Here is a 15168-nt window from a genome sequence, read left to right as displayed (position 1 = left end):
ATGTCAGAAGGACTGATACTCTGGGACCTGACTCTGAATAACAACCTGCCAACCAACCCCCTCCTTCTGTCACCCTCAATCTCCCCATGCTTACTCTTGTTTCACCTTCGATCCAGCCTGTGCTGCCTTTGGGAGAGGTTGGCCTTCCCTCCATCACCCAGGAATGTGGTCATCATCCCAGAGCAGTCACACTTTTAACCTGAGGGTCATTACAGCTGTAGCAGGGGGAGAGAAAGTGGCACCTTCATGGTGGTCATACCTGTCATTAATCCACCGCAACCTCTCTTGGGGCTGCAAGAATTCAACCTCCCTCCCTCAGACAGCTCCCCTCCCTGGAAGGTAATATTTCTGCACCTTGTTTTGGGTTAATTAACCACTGAAATATGACTATGGGGAGCCAGCATTGGCTGGGCAGGCAGCCACCATTGACCCTGGATTCAGAAAGTCCCCTTGTAATTGGACATCACATTAGGGAGCACAGTCTAGATTAGAGTAGTGCTGGAAAAGCACAGCAGGTCAGGCAGCATCTGAGGAGCAGGAAAATCGACATTTCTGCATGAGGGAGCACAGTGCCCACTGCCTCTGAAATCCCTCCCTTACTGAGAATACACTCTCAGTATTCACCTTTTTCAGCTGCCATCTGAATTTACTATAAATTCTGTGTCCAATGATCCTGCCCCTCCAGCTACCTGATGAAGAAACAGTGCTCTGAACGCTTCTACTTTGAAATAAACCTGTTTGACTATCACCTGGAGTTGTGTGTTTTTTAACTTTGGCCATCTGAATGAGCTGCCATCTCAGACTGAATCAGCAGAACTGTTTTCCATTCATGATTTGAGAAGATTAAAGCCTAATCTTCAATCCCCAGCACAAAGCCCATTCTCAATCCATCACTCGGAGACACATACCTCAGAGAGACACCTACAGACAGCACAGAGTAACACACTCACTCTGTGAGACAGGTTGCACTGAGGACCATGATCACACTCCATGCTGCAGACAGGTGTCTCCGAATGTGGGTGCGTTACTGAACGCTGCCTGTAGGTGTCTCTCTGAGTAACAAATCCACACTGAGAGAGACCCCTCCAAGCAGCATTAAGTTAAACACTCACACTCAGAGAGGCACACATTCCAGATAGAGCTTTATTCCTGATGAAGGGCTTTGCCCGAAACATCGATTTTCCTGCTCCTCAGATGCTGCCTGACCTGCTGTGCTTTTCCAGTACCACTCTAATCTAGAATCTGGTTTCCAGCATCTGCAGTCCTTGTTTTTACCTCAGAGAGACACAGCTGACAATGTCAGTGATTGGCCGAAGATTGTTTCAGCAGCTACCCAACATGCAGCAGAGATTGCACAGTGCGATCCCATCAGATGGGCCTGGACCAACAGAGTGAAGAGGGAATGCATCAGATTGTACTTATTGAGTCCTAACAGCTTTCGGTTTCTGTTCTTTTTGGAATCTTGTAACCTACATAAATTCCTGATCAAAGGGATCATTTGAAAATGATTAATGATTGATGATTGTAATTGATTGACAGGCCAACCAGCCAATCTCGACAATGACCTGCTGAAATGCAGCCAATCAACTGGGGGGCGGGGAAGGTTATCTATTTCCAAAGCATACACCAGACAGAGACTGAATCTTCACCTTTATTCCCTTTTCCACATTCACATTGACAGAAAAAAAACTGTAATTAACAGCCCAGACAGAGGAAGCTGCTCAAATTCACAGCCACAATGGTGTTTAAGGAAAACACTTGTGGAGAATTGCTCAATAACATGAGAATCCTGTCCCTTTAAACAGTGACAAAACCTTAAATTGGAACTGACAGCTGAGCAGGAAGGAGATCTGGTTTATTGAAGCAGAGAATTCTGAGGTTCACATTGTTTTGTACAGCTGACAGTCTTCAGCAACTTCAAGAGATTTTACTTGGCATCACAAGTCAACCCTGTCCCCATCAAACACTCCCAGAACAGGGACAGCATGGGGTTTGACACAGCATAAAGCTCCCTCGACACTGTCGCAATGATCTGCTTTAACATCCAAACCTCAGAAGGTTCCCTGAGCAGTCCTGAGAAGGAAGAGAGTTGAAATTCAGTGCTGACAATGACCTTTGTCCTGCCAGCTCAGCCCTGTTCTATTTAAAGTTGTGTCTCCTCTGTGGACTGTCTCCAACACTCTACACACATTCTGATCTCCTGATGCTCTTGCTGAGGGGAGAGGGGAGGGTCACGTGGGTGAGGGCACAGGAGAAGCGAGCGTTGGACTCCCAGTCAGACCCAGAGAGGGTCAGCAGGCTGCTGACACTGTAGGTGCTGTCCGAAGCTCGCAGGTAGTTGCTGGTCTGAACCCCGTCCGAAATGACTGCACCGTCTTTCTTCCACTGCACCTCCAGCTCATCGGGATAGAAGTGATTGGCAAGGCACACCAGGGTGGCAGTGTCCTTGGCATTAATCTGCTCAGGGGAGGGGGGCAGCAGGGTCAGCTTGGGCTGAGAGTTGTCACGGACTGAAAGACAAAAGAAACAATTTTAATCCCTGACATTTGAAGGGAATTCAACCCTCACAATATTCACTGACAATACGATCTTTTTGAACATTCTTAGTCAATACAGAATAAACCCAACAAATGAACAGACACTGTTCAAATTGCTTCTTGCGATCTGAGTGTCACTGGCAGGGCGAGCATTCATTACCGTCCCTAGATGTCCCTGAGAAGTTGATGGTGAAGCAGCAGAGAGAGAAGGGACAATTTTGGACCATCAGTTATGGAATGAATGTGGGAAGCTGGAAGGGCTATCGATGGGGAAGCATTTTAGTGACACTGATTAGAACTCAGTGAGATTGAGAGGAGGAATGGAAATGGAGAACCATGGAGCAAGTGTAAAAGTTTTCATTTTACTAAACTGTGCGGTGCTTTGGTAAAAGTGGATGGGAACCAATGGCATGATGGGAAATCAGTGTCAGGGCAGTGGGAGCCCTCGAAGGATGAGACAGACTGTTCAGAATCTGTTCCCACAATGAGTAAGGGTGGGACTCCCACATCTAGACCAAAGAAACAAGAGGATTGGGGTTCACGTACTGACATGGATTGGAAACTGGTTGGCAGGCAGCACAGAAAGAATGAGTCTTCTTCTGAATGGCAGGTAATAACAACTTAGGGTGCCACAGGGTCAGCCCTTGGTACCCAGTTATTCATAATAAATAACAATAGAGTCATAGGGGCCCAAAAGACCCATCAGCCCATTGTGTCCATACTGGTCAAAAAACAACAACCCAATAATTGTCATCCATTTTTCCAGCAAAAGGGAATTAGATGCAATGTGTATTTAAGAAGGAATTAGATACAGTTCTTAGGATTAAAGGGATCAAAGAATGTGGGGAGAAAGTAGGAACAGGGGACTGTGTTGGATGAACAGCCATGATCATATTGAAGGGTGGAGCAGGCCTTGAAGGGCCGAATGGCCTACTGCTGCTCCTGTGTTTGATGTTTCTATCTGTTTCTCAGATAATGAAGGAATGTCTCTCATCATTTTGAAGCTGGAAGTCAGATGGGTGTGGAGGTGGAAGATGTGGCCATGGTGATTAATGCAGGTCAGTGAGGTGGTTCAGAAGACACATGGGATAAACTGTTTTTCTTTTTCCCTTGATGGAATGAGGGCATTGCTGGATCGGCAGCATTTATTGCCCATCCCTAATCACCCAAAGGACAGTTTAGAGTCACCCACATTGCTGTGGGTCTGGGGTCACATGGTAAGGATGGCAGTTTTCTTCCCTAAAGGACATAAGGGAATCAGATGCTTTTTCCTGACAATCAACGATGGTTTCATGGTCATCATTAGTCTCTTAATTGCAGATGTTGTTTTGAATGAATTTGAATGCCACCATCTGCTGGATTCTAACCCTGGTCCCCAGAACATTACCTGGATCTCTGGATTAACAGCTCAGCAATAACACCATTAGACCATCACCTCCCTTATCTCATTTTTGGTTGACTGTGAAAGCAAGGTGTTTGTTTATTCTGGAACTGTATAAAACCCCAGTTAGAGCACAGTGAGAGAACTGTGTACGGTTCTGGTCACCACATACAGGAAGGATGTGATTCCATTAGAGATGGGGACAGAGGAGGAGTTTGTCTGGAGTGGGGACTTTGAGCTTTGCGGAATGATTGGATTGGCTGGGACTGTTTTCTTTGGAACACAGGAGGCTGAGGGGAGATTTGATGGTGGTGTGTAAAATGATGAGGGGCCTGGACAGAGTGGGTAGGAAGGACTGATTTCCACCAGCACAGAGGGCAATAACCATGGGGAGAGATTGAAATCAGTTGGGGCAGGATTAGAGGGGGGTTGAGGGTCTTTGTTTTCACCCAGAGCTTGGTGGGATGTGGGACTCACTGTCTGAAAGGGTGGGAGAGGCAGAAACCCTCATCACATTGAAAAAACACTTAGATGTTCACTTGAAACAGCAAAACTTCCAGAGCTATGGAGCAAGAGCTGGAAAGTGGGATGGAGCGTGGTATCTCTTTAACAAACCTCCGATTACCCACAGATCAGGAGAACTTTATCCAAGAACATTGGAGAAGACTCGGATCCACACACGTCAGGAAAGAATCACGTTGGGGTGTCTGTGTAGAAGATTCTAGATTATATTTCAAACCTTGCTGCACACTATTGGGCTGAGGTCAAGGGTGAGGCTGCAAAGAGTCTCAGTGTCCTAGGGTCAGACAGGGTCACTGCTCCTAATGACCCCATGACTCCTGGAAGGTGAGAGTGCGCAGACAATGAATGAGGATCCTGATCAGGAGACTCCAACCTTCAAGAAAGACTTGCACTTGTGTAGCACCTGTCCCCAACTCAGGGTGTCCCACTGGATCTTTCCAGCAGACTGTGCACAGCGAGATCCCAAACACCATGTGATAATTAGCAGAGAAATACATTCTGAGTGATTTTGACTGGGGGATAAATATTGACCAGGGACACCAGGGGGAACTGCCTGCTCTTCATCCAATAGTGCCATGGAATGGCATCTTTCACAACTGAAAGACTCTCAGTTATTCCAAAAAATGAAGAATAGTTCCTTGAAGATGAAGTTGCAGGTACATAGGGAAGTGACAAAGTTATTTGGTTTGCTTTCCTTTATTTGTCAGTGCATTGAGTATTGGAGTTGGGAGCTGTTGCGGCTGTACAGGACATTGGTTAGGGCACTTTTGGAATACTGTGTGCAATTCAGTTCACCTTGCTGTAGGAAAAATGTTGCGAATCTTAAAATGATTTACAAGGATGTTGCCAAGGTTGGAGGGTTTGCATGAAAAGGAGAGGCTGAATAGGCTGAGGCTGTTTTCCCTGGATCATTGCAGGTTGATGGGTGATCGTATAGAGGTTTATAAAATCATGAGCGGCATAGATAGAGTGAATAGAGAAGATTTTTTCTCCAGAGTTGGGGAGTCCAGAACTGGAGGGCATAGGCTGAAGGTGACAGGGGAAAGATTTAAAAGGGACCTAAGGGACGTTTTCAATCAGAGGGTGTTAAATGTATGGAATGAGCTGCCAGAGGAGGTGGTGAAGGCTGGTACAATTACAACATTTAAAAGGCATGGGTATGTAAATAGAAAGATGTTAGAGGGATATGGGCCAAATGCTGGCAAGTGGGACTAGATTAATTTCGGATATCTGGTCAGCATGGACGAGTTGGACCAAAGGGTCTGATTCTGTGCTGTCCATCCCTCTGACTCTAATTGTATTTCAATCCAGCCCTTAACACATCAGGCTCTCCCAAAGACATTTACAGACAGTTTTGTTTGACAAGCAGTCACTGTTGCAATGTCAGTAACGTGGCAGCCAGTTTCTGCACAGCAAGATCCCACTAGAAGCAATGAGATCAAAGACCAATAATGATGTTGGCTCAACGATAAATATTGTCCTGAACTCAACCCAAAGAGAAAGTAATTTGGTTCAGTTGGATGGAAAATGAGAAAATGGAAGGTAAAGGAGAAGGTAGGATTGCTGGTTAGTGATGGGATTGATTGTTACCAAAAAATAAAAGAAAGGGATGGAATTTTTGAATATCAAAGGGATCATAAAAGTGCAGGGAAAATCAATAATAGAACAAACTTAAAGAGTTTGTATCTAAATGCACAAAGCATTCTGAGTAAGGTTGACAAAGTGATGTCACAATTCCAGGTAAATTGAGTTTCCAAGGAATTTAAACTAGTTAAAGTTGAGGAGGGCTCAGGAAAGGTTATTCATTTTTCTAGAAGATGTAAAAGGACAGAGAGTACAGAAAGGATCAGGAATCGAACATAAAGCACAGCAGATAAGGGGACAATGATGGGAAGGAGAGCAATCAATGCAGGACTAAGGGTGTTGTACTTAAATGCACACAATATACACAATGGGCTTGTAGTGCAGATTGAAACTGGCAGGTACGATGTTGTGGGTATCACAGGGACATGGCTGAAAGGGAATTCGGGCTGGGAACTAAATATCCAAGGTTACATGTCCTATCAAAAGGACGGGCAGATGGGCAGAGGGGGAAGAGTTGCCTTGTTAGTGAGAAATGAAATTAAATCAATAGCAAGAAGTGATGTAGAGTTAGAAGGTGTAGAATCTGTGTGGGTAGAGCTGAGGAACTGCAATAAATAAAGAATCTGATGCAAGTTATGTCCAGGTCTCCAAGCAGTAATCAGGGTGTGGGGAAGGAAATCAATTAGGAGACAGAAAATGTCAGGGCAGACTTCAACGGATAGGTGGGCTGGGTAGTGTATCTCAAGGAAAGGATTTCATGGAATGTCGATGATTTTGGAGCAGCTTGTGGTTGAGCCATTATGGAACTGGCAGGTCTGGATTCAGTGATGTGTATTGAGGCAAACTTGATTAGTGAGTTTAAGGTGAAAGTATCCCTGTGGATAAGTGACCATAATACAATAGAATTCCCCCTGTAGTTTGAGAGGGAGAAGTTGCAATCAGATTGAACAGTATTTCAGTTGAGTAAAGGTAACTCAATGTGGTGGAGAATAGTGGGAAGCCAGAGGATTAGGAAGCCTTTAAAAACCTGCAGAGGATAACTGAAAAAGCATTAAGGGTGGAGAATGTGAAATGTGGGAGTTATCTAGCCAGTAATATAAAAGAAGATTGCAGGAGTTTTATCAGGTGTATAAAAAGGAAGAGGGAGTCAAAAATAGACTATGGATCACTGGAAAATGAGGCTGGAGAAAGAATAACAGGAAATGAAGGAATAGCAGAGGAATTGAATAGATATTTTGCCTCAGTCTGCACCATGGAAAACACCAGCAGTGTACCAGTAATTCAAGACTGTCAGGGGTCGGAGGGGAGTGTAGTGGCCATCACTAAGGAGGAGGTACTGGGGAAGCTGAAAGGTCTGAATATGGATAACGCAACCAGACTGGATGAACTACACCCATGTGTTCTGAAGGAGATCGCTGAGGAGATTGTGGAGGCATTGGTGATGATCGTTCAGTAATCAATGGAGTCAGGGTATGGAGGTGAGATGGGGACGGATTTGGTGGGGGCAAGGGACAGGAAAATGGCTCACATACCACCCCTGTTTCAGAAGGGAGGGAGGTAGAAGGTGGGACATTGTAGGCCAGTTAGCCAGGACTCAGTTGTTGGTAAGGTTTTAGACTTCAATTTAAGGATGAAATTGCAGAGGATTGGAAGTGCAATGGCTTCATCAAGGAGACGTCATGCCTGGCAAATCTGTTAGAATTCTTTGAGGAGGCAATGAGCCAGTCAGACAAGGGAGAGTCCGAGGAAGTAATCTCTTTGGATTTCCACAAGGCATTTGACATAAGATAAGCGCCCACAGTATTAGTGGCAATGTAGTGGCATGGATTGAAGACTGGCAGGTTGGCATAAAGCAGAGCATGAGGAACAATGGCCACTGGTGACTAGTAGAGTTCTGCAGTTGTCAATGTTATGGCCATAACTATTCACGTTATACATTAACAATCTGGATGAAGGAAGTGAAGACATTGTTGCTAAGTTTGCACGTGACATGAGATAGGTGGAGGGACAGGTAGTGTTGAGGAAGTGGGAAGGCTGTAAAATCTCCTGGATAGGCTGGGAGAGTGGGCAAAGAAGTGGCAGATAGAACACAATGTGTTACAGTGTGAGGGTATGCACTTTGGTGGGAAGAAGAGATGCAAAGACTGTTTGCTAAATGAGGAAAGCCTTTGGAAATCTAAAGCACAAACCACATTCAGGTTTCCCTTCAGTTTAACAGGCAGGTCCAGTTTGTGCTTGGGAAGGCAAATGAAATGTTCGCATTCATTTCAATAGGGCCAGAATACAAGAGCAGAGATGTACTGCTGAGGCAGTGTAAGGCTCTGGTCAGACCACATTTTGAATATTGTGAGCAGATTTGGGACCCATATTCTAAGAAACAATGTGCTGGCATAGGAGGGGTTTACAAGAATGATCCTGGGGATGCAAGGCTTGTCATATGAGGCGTGGTTGAGGACACTGTGTCTGTACTCGATGGAGTTTAGAAGAATGAGGAGGGATCTGATTGAAATTTGCAGAATACTGATCGGCCTGGATAGAGTGGATGCAGGACAGACTCGGGAACCAAGGCACAGCCTCAGAATGAAGGGCCGACCCTTTTGAGCTGAGGTGAGGAGGAATTTCTTCAGCCAGAAGGTGGTGAATCTGTGGAACTCATTGTTACAGAGCGCAGGGGAGGCCAAGTCACTAAGTGTATTTAAGACAGAGATAGATAGATTCGTGATTGTGAAGGGGATCGAACGTTCCTGTGGAGTAGGCAGGAGAATGGGGGTGAGAAGCATATCTGCCAAGATCAAATGGCAGAGCAGATTCAATGGGCTGAATGGCTGATTTCTGCTCCTATTTCTTAAAGACTTCTGGAGAGTTTCCCCAAAACCCTGGAACACTGAACCCACTGGACTGTGAGCCCTGCTGGAGCTGTTTGTCATCAGAACTTTGCCAAGAGACAAACAAAGAGTGGAGAGAGTGTGCATCCATATGGGAATTTCAGAATGTTTCCCAGCTCCTGGAATACCATGAGTACAGGAAGTGAGGTCTGTGACAGCAGTTAGAGCTCTGGGTTTTGGAGCTTGAGCAGCAGCTGGTGTCAGTGCAGAGCGTCTGTGAGGCTGAGAGCTCCGTGGAGAGCACGTTTCTAGATGTGGTCACTCTGCAGCCTCAGAGTATGCAGGGAGAGAGGGAATGGGGGAGCAGCAGACAGTCCAAAAGGATCAGGCAGCTAGTATAGGAGTCCCCAGGCATCCTACTCTCCAACCAGGATACAGTTCAGAATCCTGATGAGAATGATGGTTCATCTGGAGAGTGCAGCCAGAGCCAAGTCCATGGCATCACTGGTGACTCAGCTATAATGGGGGGTTGCCGGGGCGGTTGGGGGGAGGGGGTGTGTGGGGGTGGGGGGTGGTGGGGTGGTATTAGCAAGACTGGAAGAGTGATCGTAAAAGGAGATTTGAGAGTGAGGGCATCGATAGGTGTTTCTGCAGCTGCAGATGGGAATCCAGGATGGTGTGTTGTCTCCCTGGTGCCAGCGTCAAGGATGTCACTGAGTGACTGCAGAGCACCCTGAGGGGAGAGGGGGAATAGGCAGCAGTCGTGGTCCACATCGGTCCCAGTGACAGAGGGAGAAAAGGGATGTAGTCCTGCAGTCAGAATTTAGGGAGCTCAGAAGGGAAATAACATCAGGAACTCAAAAGTAGGAATCTTCAGGTTACTCCCAGTGCCCCAGGCAAGTGACAAGAGGAGCAGGAGGATAACACAAGTGACTGTGGGGCTGGGAAGAGGATCCAGGAGGGAGGGTTTTTGATTCTTGTGACATCGGGACTGGGTCTGGGGGAGATGGGACCTGGATAGACCAGACAGCGTTGCTCCTGAACAGAGCTGGCACTGAGCTCCTTTGAGGTGATCTACTCGTGCTGTTGGAGAGGGTTTAAACTAACTTGGCAGGGCTGTGGGAGTCAGGAGGGACTGTCAGAGAGGAACACCAAGGTCCACAGAATCATCAGTGCAGTCAATAAGTCACCAGCCAATGGGAAGGATTTAGAGGAATACATTTGCAAGGAATTTACAGTGACCTGCAAATATAATAGTCATTACAAATGGGGTTGGGGGGGGGGAATTTCTTTAATTTCTGAATATAGACTGGGGTAGTAGCAGTGTGAAGGACAGAGAGAGGCCAGAGTCGTGAGAGTGTGTTCATGTGAATTTTCTCCAGCTGCATGTTTCCAGTCCAATGAGAAAGGAGGCTCTGCTAGATCTGGATCTTGGGAATGAGGAGGCCCAAGTGGATCACGTGTCAGTGAGAGGACACTTAAGGAAGAGTGATCATTGTATCACAAAGTTGAGGGTGACGGTAGAAAAGAACAAAGGCCATTTCAGGGTCAAACATCTTCACTGAGGAAAATGCCAGCTTCTATAGGAGATGGATGTCTCAGATCTGAATAAAGTTGGATCAAAGGTTGGCAGGAAAGTCCTGAAAAGAATAGTAGAGGATGTGGACCAGGTATAGTCGAGATACATTTGAAGGAGGGCAAACAATTCCTGAACTTACTCAAGGGCAAAAGTGGTAGAATTATGGTAAATAAGAAAAGGGCAAAAGAGTAACTAGAGAGAGAATAGGGCCCCATGAAGATGAACAATGTACCTCTGGGTGGATCCACAGGAAATGGTTTAGGTCTTAAATGACTATTCCAGGTCAGTATTTATCATGGAGAAAGACATGGAAATTTGGGAACTTGGGAAGTAAATAGTAATGTCTTGACACAAGTCCACATTACAGAAGAGGATTTCTTAAAGTGCAAGACGGTAGATAAATCTCCAGGACCTGATCAGGTGTATCCCAGGACATTGTGGAAAGCTAGGAAAGAGATTGCTGGACCCCTTGCTGAGGTATGTTTCTGATTGACAGCCATGAGTGAGGTTCTGGAGAACAGAGAGGTTGGCTAATGTTAGCCATTATTTAAGGAAAAGCCAGGGAACTATAAACCAGTGAGCCTGATGTCATTGCTGGGTAAGTTATTGGAGTGAATTCTGAGGGACAGGATTTACATGCATTTGGACAATCAATGCAGTTTTGTGCATGGTAATCGTGTCTCACTAACGTGATTGAGGTTGTTTGAAGAGAAGATTGATGTAGGCAGAACAGTACACACTGTCTATATGGACTTCAGCAAAGCATTTGACAAGGTTCCACATGATAGACTGATTAGTAAGGTTAGGCCACATGGGATCCAGGGGGAGCTAGCCATTTGGGTAAAAAAAATGACTTCAAGATAGGAGACAGAGAGTGGTGGTAAGGGGTTGCTTTTCAGACTGGAGATCAGATGTCAGCTGTGTGCCACAAAAATTGGTGCTGGGTCCACGGCTTTTCATCATTTAAATAAATGATTTGGATGTGAATATAAGAATTATAGCGAGTTTGTAAATGACCCCAAAATTGGTGGTACAGTGGATAGTGAAGAAGCTTATCTGAGAGTACAGTGGGACCTTGATCATTTGGGGAAATGGGCAGAGGTGTGGCAAATGGACAAAAGTGCAGACTGCAGATGCTGGAAACCAGAGTTTAGATCAGAGTGGTGCTAGAAAAGCACAGCATGTCAGGCAGCATCCGAGGAGCAGAAAAATCGACTTTTCGGCTAGAGGAATCCTGATGAAGGACTTTTGCCTGAAACGTCAATTTTCCTGCTCCTCGGATGTTGCCTGACCTGCTGTGCTTTTCCAGCACCACTCTGATCTAAACGTGTGACAAATGGAGTTCAATTTAGATAAATGTGAGATGTTGCATTTTGGAAAGTCAAACCAGGGCAGGAGTTATACTGTTAATGGTGGGGCCCTGTGGAGTGTTGCTCAACAAAGTGACTTCAGGATGCATGGGCAGGGGCAGGGGCAGGGGCAGATGCAGGGGCATTATTCCTTGACAGTGAAGTCACAGGGAGACAGGGAGATGAAGAAGATGTTGAGTACACTTGCCTTTATTGGTCACTGCACTAAGTATCAGAGTTGGGACATCATTTGCAGCTGTACAGGAAATTTGGGAATAATGTGAACAATTCTGATCATCCTGTGATAGGAAGGATGCTGTTAAACTTAAAATTCTGCAGAAAAGATTTACATGGATGTTGCCTGGAACTGGAGGGTTTGAGCTGTCGGAAGAAGCTCAATAGACGGGTTATTTTTCCTGCAGGATCGGAGACTGAGGGGTGGCCTTATAGATGTTTATAAAATCATGACGGGCATGGACAGGGTGTACATCCCAGGTCTTTGCCTTGGGAAAGGGAATCCAAAACTAGAGGGTATAGGTTTAAGATGAGAGGCAAAAGATCCAAAAGGGACCTGAGGGGTAACTTGTCACACAGAGGGTGGTGCGTGTATGGATCGAGCTGTCAGAGAAAGTGCTGGAGACGGATACAATTATAACATTTAAAAGATGTTTGGATGGGTACATGAATAGGAAGGGTTTAGAGGGATGTGGGCTAAATGCTGGCAAATGGGATGAGGTCAGTTTTGGATATCTAGTTAGCATGGAGAAGTTAGACTGAAAGATCTGTTTCCACGCTGTATGACTCCGTGACCATTAGAGGCTGGAAAAGCTGAGATCTTTTACCCTGAAGTGCCGGAGGCTGAGGAGTGACCTTATAGGGTTTATAAAATCATGAGGGACATAAATAATGTGAATAATGCAGGAAGGAGGTGAATGTTTTGTGGAGCTGGCAAACATATGCACAAAGATCATTCCAGGGATGAGGAATATCAGTTATGAAGATAGATTGGAGAATTTGGGACTGTCTTCTTTGGAGAAAGTTACAGATCACACAACATCAGGTTATAGTCCAACAGGTTAATGTGGAAGCACTAGCTTTTGGAACGCCGCTGACAACCATTTGATGAAGGAGGGGCGCTCCGAAAGCTAGTGCTTCCAAATAAACCCCCTGTTGGACTATAACCTGGTGTTGTGTGATTTTTAACTTTGTCCACCCCAGTCCAACACCGGCACCTTCAAGTCTTTGGAGAAGGCAGCGAGGAGAATTGTTCCAGAAATTCAAAACCAGGAGGAGCCTGGAACAGAGTAAATAGGGAGAAAATGATTCCACTTGTGAAAGGATTGAGACCGAGAGGCCACAGATTGAAAGTAATTGGAAAAGTAAGAAAAGTGAGATGAGGGAAAACATTTTCAGCCAGTGGGTGGTTAAGGTGTGGAATGCACTGCCTGAGAGTGTGGTGGAGGCAGCTTCAATTGAAACATTCCGAAGGGAATGAGACTGTTATCTGAAAAGGAACAATGTGCAGGGTGACAGGGAGAAGGCAGGAGAATGACACTCAGTGAATTGCTCATTCAGAGAGCTAGTCCAAACAGGATGGAAGGAATGGCCTCCTTGTGCACTGTAACAATTCTGTGATTGTGTGATTGAGCAGAGTTAAAGCTGGGGGAGGTGGGAGCTCGGTGTCTCACTGTGCTGCTGCTGCTGCTGCTGCTGCTGCTGAGGTCAGTGAGATCAGAGACTGGGACAGGGAGCCAGAGCTCACATCAAACTCTGCCCGTGTCCGTCACACTGAGACTGGCAGGAGGCTACTCACTGATTTCACTCCATGCTGCAGGAATGGGACCACAGGCTGCAAATGGACAGAGCTCCTCCACACGGTGAGTAAAACTTACTGACTTATATCTTGCTTTTTTTAAAGAGGGCATGAAAGTAAAGAAATACAGCTGGACACCCTGTTAGACACAGTGCTCCTCAATCAACCATTTCATTCACTGCAGCTTCCCACTAACACCTTCAACAATTCAGCAACTGTATTTTAGAAAGTGTGTTTCAGTATTGAAAGGGTTAATAACAGAGGATTGAGGTTTACTTACTCAGTCTGAGCTTGGTTCCTTTACCGAACGTAAGCCACAGTGAGAGCTCCCAGTGCAGAGGCTGTACAAAAAAATCACTGTCAACTGTCACCCTCTCCCTGCCCCTCTCTGTCTCTCCCTCATTCAAGCTGGGCTCGGGAGGTTTGTGAAATTTATTTTTCATGTTAAATCTTGCAACATGTGGGTAGTTAAAGGCCTTCAGTGACAGACACCACAGGGACTGGAGTGTGGTTGGAAATCCCTTGATCAGTTTCATTCAGATCTAACTGATATATCACTTCAGGCAGTTGTAGCTGCTATGCTGCTGACAGTAATAGTCAGCGACATCCTCATTCTGAACGTTGCTGATTGTCAGGGTGAAACTGGTCCCTGATCCACTGCCGGTGAATCGATCGGAGACTCCTGTGAATCGAGTTGTTGCAGCATAGATCAGGAGAGAGGGTTTCTGACCTTCTCGCTGCTGGTACCAAGCAAGGTAGCTGCTAATGCTTTGACTGGCCTTACAGGTGATGGTTGCGGTCTGGCCCAGTCCCACTGACAGCACCGGGGGAGACTGGGTCATGGTGATGTCCCCACTGATACCTGAGGGGTCAGAGAGAAACACAGTGAAGTCAGAACTGTCACAGAAAGAGCCGGTCAAATGAGAGATTGTTGGAGACACTGAGCATTCCTCTGGTTTCAGCATTTTCCCTTCAATCACAAGTCAGTGGAATTGGAGTGAAATGGAGAGCAGCGAAAGATTCAAGGTGGAAGGAGAGAGATTTGTACCTGCGACACAGAATGCCAGGGGCCAGATCAGCTGGATGTGTGAAATCATGGTGTATGCTCCTGTCCCTGTGCCTGGTTCCTGATAAACTCTCCCTTCACTGGGCTCTGCTTTATAAAGCTGCAGCCTGTGAGAGTCTGACTGGGTGTTCCTCAGTATGTAAATGGCATCAGGCAGAGGGAACCACGTCAGCCCCTCACACTTCCTCTTCTCTCTCTCTCTCTCTCTCAGAGTCATTGATGTGAACAACATTGAATGAGGCCATTTGGCCCATTGTGTCTGTGCTGGTAAACAGCGGTCTGATGACACTAATCCCATCCTCCAGCTCTTGGCCCGTTACCCTGGAGGTTACAGCAACACAAGGGAATATCTAAACACTGCTCCAATGTCACGAGAGTTTGTGACTCAACCAGCCTTTCAGGCAGTGAGTTCCAGACTCCCACCACCCTCTGGGTGAAAACATTTCTTCTCAACTCTCCTCTCACTCTCCAACTCTCCAACTCGCCTGGCCATGGACTCACTCGTGTTCAGA

General features: G+C 46.1%; 1 gene segment (V, D, J or C); it reads right to left on the bottom strand.

Moving 5' to 3' along the window:
* Window positions 1–1654: 1654 nt before the first annotated feature.
* Window positions 1655–14687, bottom strand: LOC132818924 (Ig kappa chain V region Mem5-like). The segment is given in 4 exon segments: window positions 1655–2510; window positions 13871–13906; window positions 14153–14452; window positions 14639–14687. Coding segments are annotated over 4 exon segments (714 nt in total).
* Between the last annotated feature and the right edge of the window lie 481 nt (window positions 14688–15168).

This window comes from Hemiscyllium ocellatum, chromosome 9 (genome assembly GCF_020745735.1).
Source record: "Hemiscyllium ocellatum isolate sHemOce1 chromosome 9, sHemOce1.pat.X.cur, whole genome shotgun sequence".
In the NCBI taxonomy this organism is placed as follows: domain Eukaryota; kingdom Metazoa; phylum Chordata; class Chondrichthyes; order Orectolobiformes; family Hemiscylliidae; genus Hemiscyllium; species Hemiscyllium ocellatum.
Note: the sequence above shows the minus strand (reverse complement) of the source record. Positions and strands in the feature narration are given on the sequence as shown.